The 26,609-nt window shown below is 40.3% G+C and overlaps 1 protein-coding gene across 1 annotated transcript in view; it reads left to right on the plus strand.

Moving 5' to 3' along the window:
• Window positions 1-680: 680 nt before the first annotated feature.
• Lrp2 (LDL receptor related protein 2) overlaps window positions 681-26,609 on the plus strand; it is a 192,545-nt gene continuing 166,616 nt past the window's right edge. Inside the window, exons 1-2 of the mRNA XM_071619302.1 lie at window positions 681-759; window positions 1,777-1,852. Of these exons, the coding sequence (XP_071475403.1) occupies window positions 681-759; window positions 1,777-1,852 (155 nt within the window). The remainder of the gene's footprint in view (window positions 760-1,776; window positions 1,853-26,609) is intronic.

Raw genomic sequence — 26,609 nt, forward strand, 5'->3', positions numbered from 1 at the left:
TCTTTTCGTTTTTCCTTTTCTATCGCTTATTTTTCTTTCTCTTCTCTACTCCTGACCTCCCCCAACTTCTCTATTCCGTTGCATTGCTCATTTAGTTTCTAAGTTTACGTCCCTGGCCGATTTCCCCGTGGGATGCCTAGCCTGCTTCTGTTCTGAGGCAAATCCTGCAAAGACGCGAAGGCAGCGCAAACGCTGGCGTATGAGTATGCTTAAGAGTGACCATGTCAGTGTTTTAGTGTGACTGTGAAAAGTGCGCGCTTGCGTGACTGAATCAATTTGTGTGGCAGTGAGCAGTGTGTGTGCCTGAATTAGCTCGTGCATGAGTGTACGCGTGTGTGGAGTGTGCATGTGTGAGCGCGCTTGTGTTCGAGTGCCCACTCCTCCTGGCGCTGCAAAGTGCAGGGGGCGGGCCGGGCGGCAGGGGGCCTGCCCCGCTGGATTCCCGCATGCTAGTTCCGGGGCGGTCGGGTCTAAAGGGCTTTATGCACTGTCTGGAGGGTGGGGTCTGGCGCGGGTAGAAAACGGGATGCCTCAGGCCTCCGGGCAGGCTTTCTGCTGCTAGAGGCGAGCTGAGGTGCGGACCGCAAAGAGCAATCACAAGAGGAGGCGCTGCTGGTGCTGTGAGGGACGCGCGCCCACCTCCCGGGGAAGGAACGGCGAGGCCGGGAACTTTCGCTAGGATGGAGCGCCCGGCGGCGGCGGTGAGGTGCAAGCTACTGCTGGCTCTCGCCGCTTGCCTGGTGCGGGTCAGTGGTCAAGGTAAGCACCTACTGGCCAGAGCCATGCAGGGGCTATGGACTTCCTTGGGCACGGCAGGGTAGAGTTCAGCGGAGAGGAGCGACCAGGGTAGGGCGGCTGCGCGGCAGCTGCTCTTCTTGGGGGGGAACTAAGGTTGCCCTGCGAGCGGGCTAGCGCTAGCGCCCCAACGCTGGCCCAGGAACTCAGCAGCCTCCAACTTGAGAACGCAGCTCTACCGGTTTTGGTGACAGCTCAACCCATAGGGATCCCCGTCTTTCTTCCCACGCGGGTTTGTCTTGACCCTTCTGGAAAACACTCTGGAGTTGGGACCGGGAAAAAGAGGATCTTTTTGCAGATCTGCAACCTGCACCTACCAAGGATTTCTTTATTGGAGTCTGAGCGTCCTCGCAGCTCTGAGCGCAGTTTTCCACCTGCAGCGCTTGGCTAGGGAGATCGCTTAGCGCGCTCAGGGCCGCAGGCCAGGGTTCCCCCTCCCATCACCGGCGAAACTTGGTCCCGCGGTGACCCCCAAGAGACCGCATCTCATGATACAGATCATTTACGAGCCAAGATAAGACCCGGAGGCGGGATTGGCCGAGAGTGCAGCTGAGATACTGGAGTATTTTCTTGAGGAGTTTTGCTTTCCAACAGGGAGGTGGGGGCTTTTGTGTGCATGAATGGGGCCAGTTTGCGCCGCCAGTTTTGGGGCTCGAATGCAGAAAGTTTCTAGTATGGCTTTAGACTTCTCAAGTTGTTGGAGAGTTGTTTTTACAGAAACAGAGGGAAGGGAGGAGAAGTGGAGGGAATAAAAACAGTAAGAGGAGCTGAGGAGAGGGAGAGACAAGCAAGTGAAAGGCATGGAGAGAAGGAGGGGAGAAAGCGAAGTTGAAGAGCGAGAGAGCATGGGGGTCTTGGGGGTGGGGGCCAGCGCGAGAGAGCGAGCGCCAGCGCCCGAGAGAGAGCGAGCAGGGATGAATGGAAAGGGCCAGGAGGCTACAGGAGAACCCGCGAGCTCTCTCCCTGGCTTTCCGTTGCTAGGTAGCAGCCGCGAGCTGCGTGTGACCGACCACCAGACAGACAGAGCGGACACTGCTGCCACTGCAGGGACTAATCTGTCTGTGGGGATGGGGGAGTCCCCCCTTTCCCCTCCTGCTCCTTCCCGTCGGACATCTTAATTGCCCTACAATAAAAATGAAACCCCTATTGTTGCAGGATTAGCCAAAGCAATAAATTGATTTCCCTGGATCACGTATTGGGGTTGACTGGTGGGTACTGTGGAAGCCCCCATTTATGGAGGAGAGAGGGGAGGGCTTGTGGATGGGCCGTGGCATGTATTCAAATGGTTAATCTGCTTTCTTTCTTCAATTCTTAGCGTAAGCTTCTTAGAGAGAATCAAGTAAGTAATTATACAGCAACTCCTAGCAGCACCCATTTCAGACTTCCTGGGAAGAAGTTTGGAAATGCCAACAAACCCCACTGGTTTTGCAAAAATCTTTTGGAAAGGGAGGGGAGGCAGGGTGAGACCGTTAATAATTCTTTCTTTGGACAGCTTTTTCAGTGTTGGAAGTAGAAAGAATTTATTTTTATTGTGGGAAGTTTGCACAGTGCAAATATATATGTATATATTATATTTATGTATATCTATATATCTCATGTGCTAAATATAGCAATAGGATTTACTACATGTTTCTGTTCCTGCCTGGCAGAAGGAAATTTTGCCCTGATTAATTTACAAAGTCCCTGTACATCTAAAACATATATTCTTTTCTCTGGGAGGATGGTTTAGTCTTTAAATAACCAGTTTCTTCTCTTCTTGGTAGTTGACATCCATGTATCTTCTATTCTATGATAATATATTGTAACAATATGTATAGTAGTAATAACACAGCACACATTTACATATGTGACAGGTCCTGTTCTGGGTATCTTACAGTTATCTATTCATTTTGCCTTTATAATATCCTTTTAAAGAAAGTAGTGTTATTATCCCTAATTTACAGATGGGAAAATGGAGGCATCTAGCAATTAAGAATTGCCCATGTTTCATATTACTAGAAAATGGCAAAGATATGAGGCAAACCTAGGGAATTCTGACTCTGTAGAGTCCATAATTTAACCATTATGGTATGGGGTTCTCTGTTTCTCTCTTTTGTTTTGTGCTAAAAATGTTGTGGTAAGTTGGGGCTGAGGCTGTGGCTCAGTGGTAGTGCACCTGCCTGGCATGTGTGAGGTGCACTGGGTTCAATTCTCAGCACTGGGTATAAAAAAATAAAATAAAAGATCTATCAACAGCTAAAAAAAAAAATTGTTGTACATGTGTGAGGTTATTAAAGAAGCCCAGCAGCATTTTGCAAGTCCCTACTGGGTAAAATTCACCTGCTGCTTCATAACCATGGATGGTGGATATTTTTTCAGAAACTTCAGGTTTCTAAGATCTGAACCCAAGTCTCTTCATTCCTAGTCTTCATATCTGATATATTTTTAGATATATGTCCTCTAAATGTCCTGAGCCTGGTTGGTTGAAGAGACTTCTATATTCCCCTTGTTTTGATTTTGCCTTATCATATGACTCTAGAGTCATATGATATGAAATAAAATATGAAATAAAATATGATGAAATTGTAAATGCCTTTAGTTAAGCATTGCATTTTAGGTAGGAAACCAGAGCTAACTTTGTGCCACTAGAAATTGGAAGAGCAGAATGTTGAGTGTTGCATGGTTAGTTTTTCTGTTTTAAAAATTCCATGTCTGTAAAAATTATTTGCATTTTCTTCATCTTTTTCATAACGCTTTTCAAGAAAAAAAAATTTAGGAGTGCCTTCAGGAGTTAAGTTCTCTAGGTTGCAGTAGTGGCTTCACTACATTTTAGCTGTGTGGCCTTGGAGAAGGCACCTAACTTTGCGTGGCTCAGGTGTTCAACTTCAAAACTGACATGATAATAAGAACTTACCCCATGGCATTCTATATGAACACAAAACGCTAAAATTGTAAAGTACTTAGCATGGTGTATGGTATATAGATCATGAAAATTAACTAGTAGCTATTTTTATATTTGTATATGTACATTTTTTTGGGGGTATTGGGGATTGAACCCAGGACTTTGCACTTGTTAGGAAAGTACTATTTTTATATTTATCAACACTTAAAGTAATATATTCCTGCTTACTGTTCATATTTCCAATTTTCAACTGCATGTAGAAAAGTCTTCTTTAAGCATTTTCTACTAATAGGTTTTTAAGGAATTCCCAGATCTGAGGATGTACTTTGAAGCTTTTTTTTTTTTTAATAGTATTGACCTTCAACAAAGTTATATCTTTAATCCAGTAAAATTTGGTGATGTCCTTAAGAGTATCATCTTTTATGACATTTGCGTCTTTGAGTGAAGTTTGTATGTTTCAAAGAATTGTGTTTTTGTCACATCTTACTTCTTATACCTGATTGATGCTTTTATTTCACAGCAATTGGCTTATATTTCTCTACTTGAGATTCCTCTATTCTGTTCTTTATAGGGCTTCTGCCTGAACTCCCTTCAACCATTTGGTGGAAACAAGAATTTTTGCAGTTAAAGGGAGCCTTAGATATCAACTGGTCTGCTTGTATTATTTTACAGATAAGCAATTAACCCAGGAGAGGGGCGGGAAGAGGGCTGAAAGGAATGAAAGGGAAGGGAATTAAGTACCTGGCCTTAGGGTATGAAGACTGTAGTAGAGCTAAGATCTGCATCTGAGCATCTCATTCCCAGTCTTTGCACTTGACCATTTTTTCTTGATACATGTCGTCTGAAAGTCCCCACCCTCTTTAGTCCCGGAGATTTCTAATTCCTTTCAGTTGATCCTCACTTATCAGATGAGTCAGTATGACAAGTAGATGACCTTCGTGAATCTTTTAAAAAAACTGGGTAGGTCTCTTGCTCCAGGCCAAAGAGGAATCCTGTGGTGGGTCAGTACAACCATGTGCATGTACTTTTAGTCTGACCCAGCGCTTCTGCCACGTTGGAATGGAGCCCCCAACTCCCAAGGACCATGCCTCCAGATCCATTTTGCAAATCTTTGGGCCATCAAAACACATTCTTTGGATTTTCTAGTGCTGACTGCGATAGAACTAGATTTTTAGTCTTGTTCAAGGTACCTTTTAGGTCATGGTTAATCATTTGTCCAGATGGCACTCTAAGAACACTGACAGGTTTTTAAATTTTTAAAATTAGAATTTTTATTATAATTTAAAATAATGATATTATGAACCTAGATGTATTTCTTGTGTTACTAGAAACATGGTAATAATGACTTTGGGGTGTCTGCTAAGTCCTACCAGCTAGAACAGAGTACATAGAAAGTAGAGGGTGCTGACAAAAGATTTTGAATTGAAAGGAAATGTTCCTTGAATAATTTCTCGGCAATCTTGTTATGAAATACGAGGAATTTGAGATTTTGGAATTAGAGGATCTGGGGTTGAATTTTAGCTCTGCTTTTCACTATCTAGGAAATCTAGTACAATGACTCTTAATGCTCTGGGTCAGTTTTCTTTTCTGTAAAATGGGTCCATATCCACCTCACAGGATGTTTATGCAGATCGAATGAGGCAATGACTGTGAAGTCTCATATAGATTCCTATCCTACATTATCATTTTACTCAAGAATTTGATTTTTTATAACCTGGGGGTGGAGGTATTTTAGTATCTAGGTAACTTCTTTGCAGTTAGTTCTGAGAAGGACACACCCACGCAGACTGATGTGTCCTCTTAGAGACTACGAAAATTTTAATGTTTTTCAAGATGTATGTAAATGACAGAAACCTATGCTAAACCTACTGAAGCCAAGGAAAATTATTGAAATTATTGAAAATTATTGAAATATTGAAAATTATTGAAAACTATCTGAGTTTGCCCGTTTTTTTCCAGGCGGAAATAGTCAGATATTGGCAGTTTCATTTGGTTCAGTCAAATACAAAATAGAGGCTTGCCCTATGTTGTATCATTCTTGTTTTCTCATCATCTCCTTTTTAAAAATTGTTGACAAAATGGTAAAATATTATTACCACTATGGTTTAGTGGTCACTAATATGAAGCCATTCCCAAATATGTTCTCTTTTAGTGTAAAATGGCTATCAATCATATGCTGTCCAATCATCTCCACTGGGAAAGAGCAAGAGTTTGATTGGTTTCAGCAAATGTCTCAGAGGATCACAGGGACTTTGCAAGGTCTTAGGCTCTTGGGACAAATGACTGCCATATCCAGGGTTATGAAGTGTTCCTATGACTTAGGCATGTGTCTCTTACTTGGTCCCTGAGGTCATGGACTAAGTGTGGACCTAAGAGGGGATTTGGGGTAAGGCTACCAGGAGAAGGATGAACAGATGCTGAGCTGCAAAAATGACCAGTACACCTTAACAGAAAAGGTTGACTGATGATGTTATTTTTATTTTGTATGTGAAATCAGACTTGAAAAGGCTGACAGTCCTCAGATGACTCAATGAATTGAAGGGAGAAAAATATTTATTAGAAATATTAAAAGGCATGGTGCTCTGTGTTCCTAGAATCATGCTGCAACTTTTAAGTTTAGGGAGAGAACAGGAGAAGGAAAGACTTTGAGAAGGTTTATTTGGAGCCCCATATTTTCTTATTTGGTGCAGACCTTTGTGATGGACAGGGAAATTCTAGAAAATGAGCAGAGAAACAGAATATAGGAACTCTTGAGTCCATTGTAGGCTTCCTTTTTTTTTTCTGTGTCTCCGAGACCCCTAACTCCTTCTCCAGCTTATTTCACTCCCGTGTTTGTTCCTTTTCCACATGTGGATCTCAGCTATGGGAATGAGGTAGATGGAAAGAAGAGAGAAGAGTCTGAAGATAGATTAAGATGCTTCCATGGAGATAGAATATATCCTGGTGCATGTCTAGGGGTCCCTAACATTTAACCTAGGGACTTCTTCCACAGATGGTAGAACAGATATCTTTTCTACCTTACTGGAGTAATTTTCAAAAGCCAAATATATGCACGCTGTGCGGATGGCTATTTTGTCTTTGGTTAATTTAAATTCTTAATTTGAATAGCAAGTGCTAAGAAAATGAAAACATTATTATTCCTAAACTAGGATGGTTAACTTTCATATTTGGGCACTTCTGATTTAGGACAGCAGTGACACACAATGAAGGAAACATCTTTCCTAGAAAAATGACATATTAGATAATTTAAAGTTTCATGTTGAAATCTCGATACTTTTTGGTCCTTAGCCCTTGGGTCATGCCTGACCTCAATGTTGTAGGAAACAGTGAGAAATGAGTGAAAGGAGGGTTGCCATTCTGTGCATTGAAAAGTTAAGCCACTGTTATCAAGGATACAATGACTTGTGTATTGTTTAGATCTTGAGATTCAAGTTTGTAAGCAATACCCAAAGGTCTCTTTTAAATTTATGCAACCCAGCTAATAACACATGAAGATTCCTCATAACTTGGAAAATAAGCCTTAATTCATTTGTCTCTTGATTGACATTAAAGTGTCAACATATCTGCTTTTTGGGCCCAGTGGGTGTTGAGGAAACCTGAAGAAGAGGAAGAGGAAAGTAGCCACAATTTTGTTATGCTACAATTTCTTGGATTCTTATATAAAAATATCCTGTCTTATAATGTCAGGAATTTGTATGTCATTTCAGGCCCAATTCTTTGGTTTTTATCTCATTAACGAGGAGTACCTTTCTGAATAAAGACTCAAAAAATTAAACCATTTATTTCATAGAATAATCCATAAAGTTGAATTGCAGAATTGACATAGTTTATCTGAAATATGTCAATCTCACCCACATTTGAACCTTACTATAAGAGGAAAATGCTGTTATTCCCACATGAGCTTAATTTTGGTTTGGGGCAGGGTTTGGAGGACATTTCTTGTTTCAAGAAACCAGAAATAGAAAACCCAACTCAAACTGGCTTAAAGAACAAAGGGTATTTATTGGCTCATGTAGGTGAAAAACCCTGAGACAGAGTGGAGTTCAGGTGAGGTGTAGTCAGGGCTCTGGTTCCCTTTCTTTGTGTTTTTTTGACTCAACTCCCCTCTAAGTTTCAGCTTTGTTTTCAGTCTGGTTTCCCATATGGTTGTAATATTGCTGCCAGGGCAAATGGGGCTGCTTGTTTCCTTGATCACACTTAGAGGAATATTCAGCCTTGAAAAAGGTTTTAGTTATGTACTTAAAAGCATTATTTCATCACAGGAACTTAAAATGTTATCATTTCTAAGGACCTTAGATGCCAATTAGCTTCCCAAAGTTGTCATATCATAAAAATCACCTGTGGAGCTTTATAAACTGTATATATTCTTAGGTCGAAACCCTTGCTTACTAAATTAAAGATATGGGAATTTGTTTTGAAGAGTTTCTAGGTGGTTCTGAGGGTCAGATAATTTGGGAACAACTGAGCTAGGTAATACCTCTTAGTTTTTTAGTTTTATAAACTGAGACTTAGATAGGTGACCAGTCACTGCAGGGTCCTTTGAGTGGCAGTTTAGTGTACTTGATTAAATCTATTGCTTGCTCTGGATGGGAGAGTTACAAGAATAACTACTCTTATTGTCTGACAGTAAGACCATCTCCTTTCCTGGCCAGAACAACAGGTCCTCCATGTTAAATCTCTGCCACTGTTTGTGTCTTAATTGTGTTCTTTGCCCTTTCCCTGGGCACACTTGAAGCTCTTGTTCTCACTACATGATGTAAACAAGTGTGAGTGAGAGGTCTTTTTTTCCTTTCTCACCTAAGGTAGAAATTTATTCAGAGCATCCTTGACAGTGCCCAAGAGCTTCTAGGACAGCCATGGATTCCATAGTTGGAATGGGAATATTGTAAAACCTGATAGTTCATTTTCTTTATATCTTAACCTTGTCTGTAGCCCTCACTGGGACTTCCAGTTTGTTGATCCTACCTTGTCTGCACCGTCCCTCAAATTACTCATTAATTTGCTTCCGTAGCTTATATTTTATGACCCACTAACACCTCCTGTTTCCTTCAACCTTTGAGACTGTCTGCTCAAATGTTTTTTTGTTTTTAGTAAATGTGAAAGTAGAAGCCATCAGGAGCTCGAAACCCTTGACCATCATCTCTTGCTCTTCAGCCTGTTTATTCTGTCTTCCTCCTATTATTCTGGAAGAACAGTCCCTGCTCTTAAGTCTAACTGCTTCATTCATGTTCTGGATCCCATTCTTTCTCATCTCTTACTAATCGGATCCTTTCTCTTCTACAAAATCCTCTTTGTTCCACATTCCCTTCTAGATACCACCCTCACTTCTCTGTTCTTCTTTACAGCAAAACACTGACAGTTTGACGATATCCACTGTAATTTCTCTCCATTTTTTCCTCAAATCTCTTCCTTTCAGGTTTTTGCCATCACCCTTGACACATATTTCTTTGTCAAAGTCACTGATGAACTCCATGTTAAATCCACTGATTCATTCTCAGCTCTGGTCTTATTATTCTTTTTGGGGTGTGCTGAGGAACAGGTCCTTGCACATGTTAGGCAAATGCTCTGCCACTGAGTTATAGCCCTGTTCTAGCTCAGATCCTCTTTAACCCATGAGCAGTTCTAGACACAGTGTATCCTGTTTTCTTCTGTGAAACTCTTCCTTTGATTTCCAAAAAACTACACTCTCTTTGTCCTTCCTTTTGTTTTCTTTCCTAGCTGCTCTGTTTCTTTGGCCTCATCCTGTCTCACTTATATACTGATATCTTTCAAATTTATGTACTAATCCAGACCACTACCCTAAACTCCAGACCAATGTCTCTGTCTGCTCATTTGACTTATCTATTTGGTTGTCCAATAGCCATCTCAGACTTAATGGATCCCAAAGGAAGCTCCTGATCTCCACTAATCCTCCAAATCTGTTTTCCACCTGGAATTCCTCACCCCAGGAAATGGCTTTCTTGTTCAGGCCCCAAAGCTTTCAGATTGTGCGTGACTTGCCTCCTACAGGTATTTGCTCATGGATACCTGCTGGGATGTGGTCTTCTCTGCTCCTTTCTTGTTCAGGCCCCAAAGCTTGGATTCTGTGTTGATTCCTCTTTTTCTTTTTTACCCCTTACCTAATCTTTCAGAAAACCCCATTGTTTCAATCTTCAAACTATTTGTAGAATCCAGTCACTTTCACCATCTTTGGCTTCATCACTCGGGTCCATGTGACCACCATCTTGCCTGGATTATGGCAACAGCTTCCTTATGGTCACCTGCTTTCCTCTGTCCCATTCCTCTCTACTGTCTGTAGTAGCTAGAGGAGTCCTCTCCTAAAATCAGTCAGATCATGGCACTTCTCTGTTCAAAAAGCTCTGGTGGTTTCTGTCACAAACAGGCTGGTTTGTCTAGAAATAGACACTGAGACAGAGCTTGGAGCACAAGATATTTGCTATGACCAATGCCTGTGAGAGGAAAGAGAAAAAGGGGCAGAAGAAGAACTTGAACTAGGACAAGGCCTTGGGCAACACTGCAGAAGTCCTGGAGCAAGAGTTGCCTATTAAAGAGTTCTGTTTCAGGCCCAGGTAATATCCTTGCTCAGCTACTGCATATGGCCTGCCCTGGGAAGACATGACCTTGGGCAGGTGGCCTTCTCCAGCTGAGGCAGATCCCCCAAAAAGCTGATTGCAGGTAGAAAGTCCTTCCCTGCAGCTGGTCCTACCTTGAAGGGGAAACTGAGTTGTGCATCTCCAGGTGTCCTGTCCTGCTGCATCACATGAAGGGTCTAAGTCCTTCCAATGGTCTATAAGATTCCAACCATCTGGCCTCCGCATTACCTCCCTGACCTTGCGTCCTCGTCTCCCCAACTTAGTGCTTCAGGCACAGTGATACATTGCTTTCCCCCAGCACAGTGAGCCCTCTCAGGCCTTTCCATTTGCTTTCTGTCAGATTGTCAGATTGTGCATGACTTGCCTCCCACAGGTATTTGCTCATGGATACCTGCTGGGGTGTGGTCTTCTCTGATTCTTTCCTGATTTCCTTTCTCCATTACATTTCTCACCATCTGAGAAGGTACGTTAATTAAATTACTTAATTTGTTTATTTGCCAATAAGTCTTTTCTATTCTGCGACGAGATGGATTTTCATCTCTTTTATTCATTACTTTATCTGTAGTGTCCCAAATAGGGCTAAATAAAGTTGAATGGTGGTGCATAGATGCCACCATGGATGTTAAGAACAGGCATCCTCAGCTCATCACCATGCTCCTGGTCTTGCCAGCCCTATATTCCCCCAGGCCTCTGGAGGCCCCATCAAGATCCTGATGGAAAAAAAGAAAATTGCTGTCTCTATGAAAGCAAGTGGCTTAGCAACGCTGTTTCTCTTCATTTGACTCCCAGCTTTTGTACACCTCTATGCCCATTGGCCCCCACCCCCTGGTGACTCCCAGTGCACTTGAGAGTAGCTGATTCTGCATCAGTCTTTGTAACTTCCATCCCAGACTCTTGGTTACCCTGTGAGAATTTCCCTATGCTACAGAATGGGTCCTTCTGCTATTTTTAGGACAGATTTGATACAGTAGCTTTTACAAAAAGATAAGCCAAAGTTTTTAGACATTATGTTAGTGGACTGTCATTCTGTGTTTAAACAGAACACAAAAGAAAGCTTTCTGAGATCATGGCACAGTGAAAACAGCCTTGGTGAGACAAAAGGCCTTCTTTGGAGAGGGGAGGGGCTTCCAAACTCCGGGGGGCCTCTTGGACAGTGGTGGCAAGAACACCACAAGTCCAGTCAGGGCGTTCCTGAGTCTTGTTCTTGATGAATGAAGGAAAAATGGCCCAACCAAACAGGGCCCCAGACTGTTGAAAAAGGCCTGTGGCTGTTTGTCCTTTGGGCACAGACTTTTTCATGTCAGTCCCATTCTTTTGAGGATTCCATATGTAGCAATTAAGTTAGAGGGGAGTGCTGGGTTGCATGCATGTACGGGTAGAGATGATGGAGGAATGAGCTAAAGTAATACCTACCTTTGTGTGTGTATGTGATGCCAGGGATCAAACCCAGGGCCTCGTGTATGCGGGGCAAACACTCTACCAACAAGCTACATCCCCAGCTCTAATAATTACTCAATTTTTTGAATACCTTCTGTGTACCAGGTCCTAGATGTTTTTCAGTTATTAGTCTACTTGCTTCTTTATTAACAGTCCAGATTGTATGTGTAACGGACCAAGGCAAAGGCAGGTGGGATAATTTGCCAAAAGCCATTCAGTTACGTGGTAGAGCTAAGATTTGAACTCCAGAAAACCAGTGTTGTCATTGTGGATAAATAAGAGCAAGTGGAAGACAGTTTCTCTGTAAACCTTTACTTAGTGACTCCTACAATGATAAAAGTCAACGCCATTTCAGAGGCTGGTACCTTCTCATTTCAATTTCAACTTTTGGGCATTTTCATTGATACTTTTGGCAGTTCATTGAGTACGTGTTGATCATGACCTTATCGTGTTCCAGGCATGAGGTAATGAGGTACTACAAATCACCTCCATATGGGCTCTGTCCAAAATAGCTGTGTGTTGAAAGTGTCCATTTCTATTCCTTCTACACTCATTAGCTTCAGTCTGATTCTTGCCTGCTGGGGTTCTCCTATACTATCATTCTATTATCTAGGAACATCTTTTTCTCTATAATTACATGTCTTTTCATTCAGAGCACCCTTATCTAACCAAAGTTCTATTCCAAACTTCTCATCAGGGATGGCAGCGATGTATAGATTTGTAAAGGTTTTTGTTGCTTCATATTGATGGAAAAATTCCCAAGTCTTCTTAAAGTCCTAGAAGAAAGTCTGAACAACCAAAATGAGAGCTAAGTCTCCTTACATCCCAGAGGAGTCTGCTTTGTAGATTTAGAGAAGGCATCTCCTGTGTGCTGGATATGTTTAAAAGTCTCTTGGCCCCAAAGCACCATTCATTGTTGTCAAAGATGTCTGTTCTGTCATTGCTAGAGCCAGTTATTCAGAGTAAGACAGTGTAGCCCCCTGAAACTCGAGTTACAAAGCAGAAAGATTTTCTCCTATAGGGAAAAATAGTTGGTTGAGATAGTAATGCATAGTCAGTGCTTGTCAGAGAAGGGTTCAGAGAGAATGAGATTTGAGTTTAATATGTTTTGATGGGAACTAAAGAAGTTACCTGAAGGTTTGAGGTAGTCTTAAAAGGAATGTACCTGCTCTTTCTTGGGACAAAAGGTAGTGTTCCTTTTCCTTAGGATGGCTTTAGGGGAAGTTTCTACTATGAATATTAAGTGGGCCTCAAAAGTTTTTTCCACCTGACGTGGCTTTCCTTAGTTAACTGGATTGAAATAGAATTGTTAGAAGAAAATTAGAGACCAGCCCTGGAAGCAATGAAGTTGAAGACTCTATTAATAATCCCTTAGGGATCTGTCAGTATCTGTATAAGTTTGAGAGGAAGATCTTGGATTGGAATGCCAATGGCAGTTTTTATATTTCTAAATCACAATGATTGCTGCTGATAGGAAATTCTGTTTTTCTTTTATGTTAGTGTCTAGTAAAGAATTTACAAATGAATAAAGTCAAATACACACATATCCCAAGTCAATTACTGAAAGGTTGATTTTTTTTTTTTTGACCATATGAGGGATGGAATCAGGGGTGCCAGCCCTTTTAAAATTTTATATTGAGACAAGATTATGCTCAGTTGCACAGGCTGGCCTCAAATTTGTGATCCTCCTGCCTCAGCCTCCTGAGTAGCTGGGATTATAGGGATGTGCCACTGTACCTGTCTCTTAAATAGTTAATTTTTATGTACCAAAATTCTGAATTTTTTTCCAGTTTATTTCTGACGTAAAAATTTACTCCTTCCCTAATATTTGGTGCAGTGAGGTGTTGAAAGAATTTGCTAAGTAATCACTAGAGGTTGAGGTTCTAGTGAAAAACAAAATGCATGGCTTAAAAATTGAATATACTAACTGGAGGACAGTGGAAGGTAGATGCTTCTCACTGTAAATAATTAAACCCAAGAGTGCAGACAGGATAGATCTTGGCACCCAGAGAGACTTGACTGAGAAGGATGCATATTTTATCCAACACTTGGACTTCTCTGTGAGGGAAATCAAAGGGTCTTTAATAGTTGTTGCAGATTGTGAATATGTGCACCAAAATCTCACTGTAATCAGATTTATTTTTCAAATGTTTTGCTGTGATTAAAGGAATGAGAAAGAGAAGGGAGGAGGAATGAACTTTTATTAAAGCCTCAGTATTCTTGCCCTTTAGGAGATCTCAGCGTGCCTTGTCATAGTGACCTGGGAACTTTGGATCCCTCCAGGGCCTTCCTGTTCCATGGGCACATTAGTAGATCAAAGATAGTAGAAGCTCTGTTTTTCTCGAGAAGCAGTGGATCTACTAATTGAGAACTAGATGGGCAAGAGACACATAGGACATTTCTGTTTTTTTTTTCTCTAACAGCGCTTGTTTTCTTAGCCCCCCGGCCCCCCCCTCCAGCCTTTTGTAAGGGGCAGGTGTCAGTAAAAAGGGGAATACAATTTTATAGTTCCCAGACAGGCAAGCTTTGAGTATGGGCATTTATTTTTTTATTTGTTCTAATTAGTTATACATGACAGCAGAATGCATTTCGATTCATTGTACACAATTGCAGCACAACTTCTAATTTCTCTGGTTGTACAGAGTATTGGCATTTATGAAGTGCTAATTTTATTTTAAAAATTAACATAGGCTAAAATCGATGTGTGTACATTTCTTTTCCTTTCCTTCCTTTTTCTTTTTGCAGGACTGGGGATGGAACCCAGGGCCTTGTGCATGTTAGCCAAGTGCTCCACCACTGAGCTCCACCCCCAGCCTCTGTTTCTGTAAGTTCTAATACATGTTTGTATCTGTGTAACCACCACCATCACCACAATCAGGATTAGAACAGTTCAGTAACCTCCATTCTCTTGTGCTGCTTCTTTGTAGTCACTCTATCTAAACAGTGTTTCTCAAGTTCCTTTTTTGAAAACTCACTTTCCCAGATGAAAGTCTCCATTGCCTTTCATTTGTTCATTTTTATGCAGGAAGTGTGCCTTGCTCATTTTTGAAGTAATTCAAAATGACATGGTTAGTAAGTTTGCAAGACTGCCTGTCCTTTATTATAATGGGAGAAAAAACCCTGGAAAGATGGCAGCTCTTTCAGTATTGCCATATAAAAATTTTTTTTTCCACAACCTTACTTGTTGCTAGATTGGAATCTGCAAAGAAAACACACTCAAGAAATTTCCCTGGAAGAGGAGACAGAGGTTTATTTTTTATTTAACGATTTACCCCTTGACACCTGGGAAATGATTAGTTGATGTTTTCAAAGCAGATTAAGTCAGTGTGGTTAATTAACTGTGGTAATCAGGTGACTTAAATCAATTAACTCCTTGTTAACAATTTCCATCAATTTTGTAAATAAATGACTAAATCAGTAAATTGTACTCTTAAGATGAAAGACTGTTTCCTGATTTATTTTGTTGATGACAAATTAGAGATTTCTCCTCCTCATTCCCTCCCTGCCATCCTTACTCTTAATAATGAGAATCCTTAAGCCAGTTTTAGTTTGAGAGGAACACACCAGAGTAACGCTTAATATATGGTTTTAAGGAAAAGTCAAGTGTAGAGACACCTTTGCTCCTTCATCTCAGCACATTTTGAAAGAATGATTTAGGGAATTGAAACTTAATAAGTAAGCGTGTACTTATTAACATTAAAGGATAATGGGAGTTGAAAGCAATGCTGCAACTCACTCTAGGATAAGCTAATTATTAAATCATTAAATGTTTTCTTTTCCTTTTCCTATATTAAAGCTGATTGAGGGATATAATAAAATGAAACAGATTTTGGGTTTTAGCTAGCAGTAAACTTTAATGGACACTTAGGAACTCTATTTAGAAGGAATTTATCAAAACATTGGGGTTATGTATTTTTACCTTTATTTTTTGGCACTGGGATTGAACCCATAGCCATCTGTCAGTACCTATGTAAGTTTGCATTCATCTTTAAATCTTGATTGTTAAGATACCATGCACATTTACAACTGAAAAGTTGTTACTTTAAAAAAATATTTATCATTTATAATTCCCTTCCTTGGTTACATGACTTTACTTTGTCCTGGTCTCCAGTGAAATATGGACCAGACTATTATAAACTGTATTTCATAGCTTTGAGTGTGCCTTTGCGTTTTCTGAAAGACACTGAAAACTTGGAGGACTTGCGTTGAAAAACAGATGACATAGGGTTGTTTAGAACTGTGCCAGCTAGGAAGGAATATTTGAATAGCCTTTGAGGAGTTAGTAAATATTTTCATATTTGCAAAAATTCTATGCTAAAATCACTCCCATTTTTGTAAAGAAAAATTTCTGTGGTTTCCTCAAAGCTATAGAAGGTGGCCTTCATTTTGGGAATGAACTGAATTCAGGGATGCACATTTCAATCTTTGGCTGCCAAGTCAAACTGGGCTCTCCCACTATTATAGAAGTTCTGGGTCATGCTCCCAGGGCCCTTTCTCACTTGCCCAGGATTGCCAATCTCAGCAGGTTTTTCAGGGACAGAGTTAACCTGTGGCCAAACCCTTTCTGATACTGGGACATGGCCTGAATTAGAGCTTGGAGATTTTGATCTGCTGCTTTCCAGATGTGTTCCCATTGACCTCTCTGCAGTTTTCTGGTCTATCCAGTGGATGTTAGTCATTTCTACCTCACAGGTTCCTGGGACTATTTAAAGGACAAGGTGCTGGCACTTGGTGAGTGTTCAGCAAACATTTGGCCCTATGGGAACCTGGTACTAAATCATTCATAGTTGACCAGCTCTTGGTTGGGTCAGTGCCTCAGAGCAGCCAGCATGCTGTGGTCTTTTGAAATAAAGAAACCACTTGTCAAATTCTCTATTCATAGGGATTGCTGGGGGAAAACTATAGCTTTTTAAAGGAGATGGAACTATCAGATGAGGCACTATTAGAAGACAAGGCCTTGTAATCTGCCTGTCCACCCCAAGAACATTTGGTCCTTCACCTCCCAGGTCTTGAAGGCACAGACCCTGATGTCATGTTACTGAGTTCAAACTTCTCAGCAGACTCTGTTTTCTGTGAGTTTCATGTGCCCTGGAATTGTTTCCTGTAAACTTGGCTTTGTTCAGAGTTTACTGGTGATATTTCTGTAACTCTGAGGACAAGAATGATAGAAGCATGGGTCTGAGTAGAAGTCACGGGTATTCTCTGGCCAAGGAGAAGCATTTCCAGAGGGAAGGTACACTTGAAGATGAACCCTTGAATTTGTGAGAAGTTTTAAACAGAACATGTAAGAATCATTGTCTATGCTTTTTTTTTTTTTCTTTCTTTTAAGAGCCCCTTATTAATGAAACTTAGAAAGGTCAGTGAGAAATTCTACAGGTGAGAAAGCTATTAAACTAGACTGGGCTAGTAATTAATTATAGTTAAAATTATCTCTGCTGTATTTATTGCACAAATATTTACTGAAAGCCTGTTGTGTCAGGAACTTGTGATATATAGATGAAGAGACATGAAAATAAGCATTTGAGGTAAAATAGAGGTTTAGAAACACAGAAGGGGGGACGATGATGGGCAGGAGGCATGAGGGACCTGAGGGCAAGGATGGTGGTGTAGATTTGCTATTAGAATTGAGTCTCAGCAGCTAGGGGGACTGAGGCAGGAGGATTGCAAGTTCAAAGCCAGCTCCAGCAATTTATCAAGGCCCTAGGCAACTCAGCAAGAGTTGGGGTGGGGATGTGGCTCAGTGGTTAAGCACCCCTGGGTTCAATCCCCAGTACCAAAAGGAAAGATAAAGGAAAAAAAAAAAAAGAACTGTGTCTTGTAGGAGGGTGTTGCAGGAGATGTTGGGGAGTGCATTGTGGGGGATGTGTGCTATGTAAGAGCTATGTAAGAGCTATGTAAGCTGGCAAGTACTGTCATCAGACTTCCATTTTGTAAAGATAATACTTGCTGCAATGAGGAAAAGCAGAGCAATCAGTTAAGTTAGAGGATTACTTACTGGAATTATCTGGGTGACAGGTGATGAGGCTCAAACTCCACTTGTGGACCTAGAGGTGACGAGAAGGGGACAGAGTCACCATGGGATGCAGAGAAAGCTTACATTTGTTTCTGTTTTTGATAATTCCCATTATTTTTATAAGCAAATATGTTTTACTGATAGGAATATTAGCCATGTTATCTCAATGTATGTGCATGTTAATTAACATTCATAAATACTCAGCAGCATAAATACTTAGTGTTTTGTTGCAGTGCTGGGGGTTGAACTGGCTTAGTGCATGCTAGACAAGTGCCAAGCCACTGAGCTACATCCCCAGTTCTCCATGGTGTTTTTAAAAATCTTCCTGTTTGAAAAATTCTTGCATCTTCTTCTTCATTTTTTGGTACTAGGGATTGAACCCAGGGGCCCTTAACCACTGAGCCACATCCCCACCCTTTTTTTATATATTTCTAAAATTTAGAGACGGGGTCTTGCTAAGTTGCTTAGGGCCTCACTAAGCTGCTGAGGCTGCCTTTGAACTTGCCTCAGTCTCCCAAGTTGCTGGGATTACAGGTGTACACCACTGCGCCTGGAAAGTTCTAGCTTCTTGACCACTGTGGTGTAGTGAGTGACATTTTCTCTGGTTTAGTTGATGGATTTTTACTTGGATCAGTTCCCTGAGGGAGCATCTGGAAATGCACTGGGGTATTTTTTAGTTGTCACAATGCCTGAGTATCATTACTAGCATTTAGAGGACAGAGGATGAAGATTGAAACCAGCTTCAATACACAGGACAGTCCCACACTTCAAAGAATTTTCCAGGCACAGATGTCAGTATTGCCCGTCTTGGTAGGTAGGGAGTGAAGAGAGAGACAGGAGGGTCATATTGGTACTGAGAGCTGTCATTTACTGAAACTTGGTATACAGTCACCATAACTAGAACATTATGGAACCTTATGATGGCCTAGGGAGGTAGATACCAGTAATGATCCCCTTTTTGTTGATGAGCAAGCTGAGGCAGAGTGGGAGAGTTTACTCTGGGTCTTGCATACTTACCACTGGTGCTCTATTATTTCCACAGGCTCTACTGTCTTGATTCTGTAACTTTTAATATCATGTAACTTTTATGTAACATGAACTTGATTTAACAATGATTAGTTATAAGAGGAAAAGAACTACATTTTCTTTAGGCATTTCTGGTGATTATATATATATATATCAGAATATACCTCTTGGGAACATTTCTGCTGTTTCAGTAGAATGCTGCCAAATTACCACCTCCAAGCGTTTTTTTTTTTTTTTTTAATATAAAAATTTTTATAACATTTTTTGAAAAGTATGGTGGCTTTGTGGATTGGGAGAAACTTATTTGGTGAAAAAAACAGTTGGTGCTTCATAAATGCCTAAAAGGAAAGGAATTGTTTCCATGTTGGTACTGAGTAGCTTTAGAGGATATCATGAATCTTGGAAATACGTTTTTTTTAAAAAAAATTTAATGTAAAAGAAAATCTGCCTCAAGTACAATCTTTGGACCTTGAAGACAGGTGTCAGTGATATCAGAAGAAGAATGTGGCTCTGTCCTGAACATGTCTTGCACTTTCCTGCCTCTGTGCTCATTCCAGTTCATTTCCTCTGGGAGGAATCCCCTCCCCTCAGACCCACTTTGTAGTTTAAGTGGTCCTTCCTCTACAGGGCCTTTCTGGATCTCCACTGGATGTTACCTGAATTTCTCTTACAGCACTTATCATCATGCCATGAATTATAATTATTTATGTATACGTAATCTAGGAGCATAGATGCTAGGTGTCACCTGTGCCTCCTCTGGGCTCCTGTACATGGCACAGTGCCAGCATAAATAAGAACTCAAGACATCTTTGCTTCATGGAAATTTAAAAGACCAACATGAGTTGTAGTGAAGCAAGGCCAAACGCAGGGGAGGATGGCATTCTCTACTCTGGATTCCTGTTGCAAAGGGGATTTTGTTTGGCTTGAACAAGATAAATATTCATTTTTCTATTACATAAGCAGCAATAGAAGGCTGGTTTGGTACTCCCATGGTATCATCAGGGACGTAGCACCTATTTTCCTGATCACCACCCTCAGTTTGTGGTTTCCTCATTGTCCAAAATGGCTGCTCTTGCCAATGCCATCCTTTCTTTATACCAGGTAGTGGGAATAGAGGAGGAAAAAGAAGGAAGACTTTCCAGAGGTCCTGCACAACTCCAATGCTTGCATTTGATCTCACTGGTCAACGCTTAGTCCCAGGACCACACTTACTTAAAGTTTGGGAATGGAGCTTTCTCCTAGCTGAGTGCATTGTTCACCTGAATAACACTGGGGTTCCATTATTAAAAAGGAAGGGGGAAATGAATGTTGTGACATACTACTACTGGTGCTGGCCACAGATGATCAGGTGGACACTGGGCATCTTTAATCCAGCTTTTAATATCACATTTTGGGAAAGGCATGGAAAATTTGAAGAGTTTGGAGGAGAGAAACAAGGATGATGGGAGAATTGGAAACAGTGTTATGGGGGGAATCATGTGAAAACTGGGGACGTTTCTTTAGAAGAAGAGAAGAATGAGAACAAGGGCTAGCTCTCTTGAAGTATTTGAGGAACTGTTATATGGAAGAATGATAAAACTTATTCTGAATGACTCCAAGTCATAGGAAGGAAATTATAGGCATGTAGAATCTATCTACTCTCCGAAATGCTGGATTTGACTTTAAGATCTTTCTTGACCTTTGACCTTTACAGTATATATATATATATATATATATATATATATATATATATATATATATATCATACGATTACATCCCCGAATCTGTGATTTTGATGTGAGAAATATAGCTCATTCTCTGTTTTATTCATGTCAGAATCACTTTCGTTCAATAGTTGATGTGGTGGCAATACTATTAGCAGTCTAAACTTTGAAAAACTCAGTATTTTTCCTTTTGTGAGATGTAAGTTCTATATTTCCTCCATGCTTGATTTTTAAAAAAAAAATGTCATCAGGTCAGAGACAATTTCCCACTGGCTGTGGTGGTACATGTCTGTAATCCCAGTGACTCAGGAAGCTGCAGCAGGAGGATTGAAAGCTTAGGGCCAGCCTGGGCAACTTGGCAAGACCCTGTCTTAAAACAAAAAGAAAAGGGCTGGGATATAGCTTAGTGGTAGAGCACTCACCTAGCATGTTGGAGACATCACAAGAAAAACAAACAACACCCCCAACCCACACACAAATAACCAACACCAACAAAATTCAGAGCTATTATCAATAGTAGAAATAATCTAGCAAAGAATTACTTTATTCCACTGAGTAGATGATATATTTTTGATATATGTAATAGATATGGGCTTGAAAACCTCCCTGGTTTTGTGAATTAAGTTCCATTTTTCTAATTTGGTTTTATTTTGGGCACAACTATATTGTTTTGTATGAACCTGAGATACAAGAAATGTTTAGTTAAGGAGAATATGATTAAAATAAAAATGATAATTTAGTAATAACTTGATACTCAAATTTCTGTGTTAAATCAGTTTTTATGGGAGAATAAGCTATCATAATTAGATTAATTTTAAAAGATTCTCCAACTTTGTTGCAGATTATAAATATGAAATTGCTATAGTGTATAAGCAAATATATATGAAACTGGAAAAAAAAAACCTTATAGAGTCAAAGGGAGACAATATGTAGAGTCTAAAGGATCAGAAAACACTTGCCTAATTAAGACTAGTAAGGAGAGCCAGCATTTGCTGAACACTACTTGAAGCTCCAGGCCATTCTTCTCTCTATCCTCCTGTGAATGTTATTATCACCATTTTCAGTTGAGGAAACTGAGGCACAGACATTGACATGACCTCCAGAGTCCAGAGGTGGGGTTGGGGTTTGAGCCCAGGGTACACGATGACAGGGACTTGGAGAGTTACTTGGCTTCTGAGTGGTTGTTGCTTTCCCCTTTCCTTGCCCCACTGTAACTTCACATCACTCTGTCAGTAGTGTGTAGCTATCTAGTAATGCACACTTTGCCTCTTGGCCTTATGTGGATGAGTGGGTGACTTTTAGATATGCTAGGCAGAGTGGAAGAAGGCAAATACAGACTCCTATACTTGAAGTTATAATGATTCCATATGCAGCAGTAGTTGAACCAATAAGGGGTCCAGTTCATGACTTAATCCAGCGATGGCAAACAAACTCATGGTTGAGCGATGATGCTCTACAGCACAGCTTTATGAATGTGTATCAAGTCCTTTCCTTGATCTGGTAGACTTCTGGGCACTGTCAGGCTTGAGTGTGTCCACGTGCTTGTGGTACACGTACACGTACATATGTAGTCCATTGGGTGCAACTGGGAATCTTGTTTCTAGTGGAAGGAACTCCTTGAGTTACAAATAGTACAGGAAAGGCTTTCAGTTTACAAAGGAACCCAAATGGCAGTGTTTTAATGCATCATATTCTTTTGTTGGTAGATTCTCTTGAGTTCCTGGGAGTTGTTGGTTTTGCAATATTTCCTAGGGCCTTTTTCTTCAGCCTGGATTAATCTAAAACATATTACACTGATCCAGAAATGTCACCATATTGTCCCAGGAAGCTCTTTGATTTTATTTTAACTGGCCTGTGCTTTTAAAATGGAAAAATGCTGTCTTACTGATGACTAGGTTTCTGTAATCAGCAGAGATGGCCTTGTACACATACCGCAGCCTATATGGTATGATGTTAGGAACCCTGATAAGATACACTGTGCCCCTGAAATCTGCTCAATCAAACAGAAATGGAAGAAGGAAAATACAGAGAGAAGGCATTTGGGTGTTAGATGCCTAAAGTGCCACAATTACAAAATTCATCCCCTTGAGGGTTTCCTATTTTCTTTAGAAAATGCAAATACCCAGAGAAGGCTTTAAAAATCACTAAGCCTTTCCATGATAAGTTCACTTGGGAACAGATTTTTGGGGTCAGGGTGGAGAGCCATGGAAACTCTGGCCACATTAAAGGAATGAGAAGGAAGGGATTTTTTTAGAGGGGGTGGGGGAAATGAAGCTGAGGTGGGATCCTTTGACCAGATAAGGCTCTAATCGCCTCATTCCTGGACTATCAGAAGAGCCTTTTAAGTTTAAGTTGCTTTTTCCTCTTTGTAACTTTACCCAGCGCTCTAGGGAAGTGTCACAGTAAACAATGAGGATGGCCTTCTGGGGACCTGCTTACCCCAGCTCCTTGGTTCCTGGGGGGAGATGGGCTGGTTGACCTGGCTTGCCAACCTGGACAGCCAAACTGGGCAAGGCAGCCATTTCCTGACCACTGTTCTTCTACCTCCCAAAGAGCCACTAGTTAGTGGTTTACCAGAGCCTCCAGATGTTAGCTGGGTTAAGTGGGTTGGAGGCTCACTCTGTGCAGTGAATACTTAGGAGGGTGATAAGGGCTCAGTGTTAAGGGGTGGGGTCGGGGCAAAGACATATTTCATTCCTCCTTTGGAGGTGTTGGATGTCTAGGTTCATTTTTATTTTTATTTAGTTTTTGATACTGGGATTGAACCCAGGGCACTTAACCACTGAGCCATTTTTTGTATTTTATTTAGAGATGAGGTTTCCCTGAGTTGTTTAGGGCCTGATTAAATTGCTGAGGATGGCTCTGAACTTATTATCCTCCTGCCTCAGCCTCCTGAGCTGCTGGGATTACAGGTGTGGACCACCATGCCCAGCCTAGGTTTATTCTTATTCAACCACAAATAAGATAATGATTTAGGATGATAAAAATCTTCCTTTGAATGTATTATAAGGACATAAAATAATATATAAAAATTATTTTAGTTGAAAAATATTTTTCCTAGATAGAGATTAAGATCCTGATTTCCCTCTACTCCTGCTAAGTATGAACCTGAATCCAGGCTATATCCCCAGTCCTTTTTATTTTTTATTTTGAGACAGGGTCTCACTAAGTTGGTGAGGGTGGCCTCAAACTTACAATCCTCCTGCCTCAGCCTCTTGAGCCGCTGGGATTACAGGCATGCCACACTGGGCCCTACTTCCTGAATTAATCTTTGTTCTTAATTCTGTACCTTATACTGAGGTAAAAACTGAGGTCAACAGAAATCCTTTTGTGACTATAGAAAGATAGCCATGTTCAAGTTTAATGTACAGTTTAATTGTTGAAGGTCTACTCTTGGGAAACCTTTATATTTATCAATATTGGGAGTTGTCAAAATTATATACTGACAATATTTCACATAAAACTCCTGAGAATCACCTGATATAAAATAGACAAAAATCATAAAAATGTGCATTTTGAGAAAATAGAAAGATATGTAAATAAGAAAATAGGAAATTGGTGATAGGATTGGTTTTGGATTTAGCTAGACATGTATGTCCTGGAAGAAATGATATTCAATCTTGTACTTGACCCAAGACTGGGCCCATGATTCTTTGTCTATGGGAGCAGGTAAGGCGACCATCAACTTCCTCACTCTTGCCTCTGAGCTTCCTGCCAAGCTAGGTGGCTCAGGTTTTCAAAGTTTTATCTTGATTAGACAGCAGGGAAACAACTCTTTGGACTGTTAGAGTTAGATGAGGGATAGGAGAGAGAGCCTGGGAGGGAGGCTGTGCTCAGACATTGTGCTGGTCATCGATGGGAGCTTCTTTAATACTCATTATAACATGCTTTTCTTTAATACTCATTATAACATGCTTTTGCAGGTCAGAAACTTTTGGGGGGTCAGGGGACTGGGGTTGAACACAGAGACACTTGATGACTGAGCTACATCATCAGTTAGCCCTTTTTATTTTAATCTTTTTTTTTGAGATAGGGTCTTGCTTAAATTGCATAGGGCCTCAGTAAGTTACCCAGGCTGACCTTGATCCTCCTACCTCAGCCTCCTGACTTGTCTGGATTACAGTTGTGGCCCACCATGCTGGGCTGGCAGGTAAGAAATTTTTTAGGTGAGAAAACTGCATATCATTTTAAACCCAAGTTCGTCAAGCTACATCATTTAAGCAACAAATATTTATTGAATTGATGGATAAGACAAATAGTTCCTGCCCTCAGGGAACTTATAGTTTGGAATGGTGTGGGAACAAAGTCAGTGCTTTGAGAGTCAGGATTGAAATTCATGGGTCTCTGAAAAACCAAAGGCCGAATGTTCTCTCTGATAAGTGGATTTGCTCTATAACGGGGGTAGGGCAGGGGAAAAATGGAGGAACTGTGATTGAGCAAAGGGGAGGGAGGCAAGGAGAGGGGACAAGGGGGCAGGAAAGATGGTAGAAGAAATGAACATCATTATTCTAGGTACAGTCTATGTATGACTGCAGTATGGTGGGACACTACATCCTGTACAACTAGAGAAATGAAAAGTTGTGCTGAAATTGTGTACAATGAATCAAAATGCATTCTACTTTCATGTACATAACTAATTAGAACAAATAAAAATAAATAAAAAAAATAAGAGAGAAATTCATGGATCTTTGGCTCTTAGGCTAGATTTTTTTTTTTTTTTTGGTGATACTAGGAATCGAACCTAAGGCCTCACAAATGTTAGATAAGTGCTCTACCACTGAGCTATATCCCCAGATCTTTTTATTTTTTATCTTGACACAATTTTGCTGAGTTGCTAAGGCTGGCTTCTAACTTGTGATCCTTCTGCCTCAGCCTCTTGAGTCACTGGGATTACATGTATGTGCCACCATACCTGGCCTGTCTAATATTTTTTCTCCCATTGGTATCTTCTTATTTTAGCCCTTATTGAAAAAAAACCTGAAGTTCTTAGACTTTAATTTAAATTTTGTTTAATTATTATAATTCTTAAGGCCCCATATTTTGAATATTAGATCATTCATTCATTGACTAATTCAATACTGCAATGATAGCTATTAAAAATTCAATTTTTGACAAAATATCTAGCATTAATTTATTTTCTTTTTTTAAAAATGGGTAATACAGAGAAAATCCCATAATTTCATTAAAAAAACATTGTTTTAATTATTTATGTCAGTTGATAGAGATTTTATCACGTGTACTTTCTGGTATAGTTTTTTACTGAAAACATTTATTTTCTCCAGCATTAAAATTCCAAGATTCTATTTTACTATATGGTTAAAAATTTATGAGTGACAATAGATTTGTACTTTCATTACCCAGGATACTTAAAACAGAGAATAGGCAAAGTTCTAGGAAATGCACTCTATCTTTGAAAATCTTTTTGTCTGTCAATCATTGCAGATAGACTTGAAATTTTATTTAAGCAACTAGTGATATTGACACATCATGGCTTCACCATATATGGGCAGAAAGCTGAACCCCAGTTCATCATACATGGCTATCAGTTGGTGACAATGTAATGTTGTTGATTCTGTGTCAACAAGCCATTGAGCTGTTGTGAGTCATCACAATCACATTATAACATAATGCGATGACATTTATAGAGCCTGGAAATGATTTGGAGACCTATAAATGCTGTTTGAGCCCAGGCAAAACAGTCTACGGCCAACAGACTCCTGGTGCAACAGATAAGCTGCTGCTGAGACAAGTTCTGAAGTTTTTTTTTTTTTGCTCTGTTATAATCAACTTAGTAGAGGAGACATAGGAAGTTTAGTATCATTCTACCACAAGAGTCTTTGCAAATAACATAACTGCTGTTATGGATTCACAAATTTAAAAAATCATCTTTACCTTTGTTTATGAAATTAAAATCATTATTAGGATTGGGGGTGTGCCTTAGTGATAGAGCACTTTCATAGCATGTGCAAGGCCCTGGGTTCAATTCCAAGTACCACCAAAAAGAAAGAAAAATTATGATTATGCTTATTAGAAATTGTTTATAATAAAAATTAAAAACTTTGATTTATGCATGTTATTTTAGCTTTTTTGTTTTGAATACAGTATACTCTGTATTCTCCAGAATAGTGCTTTATCACGTGAGGGTTCTACCTTAATTGAAT

The sequence above is a fragment of the Marmota flaviventris genome, chromosome 11 (assembly GCF_047511675.1).
Source record: "Marmota flaviventris isolate mMarFla1 chromosome 11, mMarFla1.hap1, whole genome shotgun sequence".
NCBI lineage: Eukaryota > Metazoa > Chordata > Mammalia > Rodentia > Sciuridae > Marmota > Marmota flaviventris.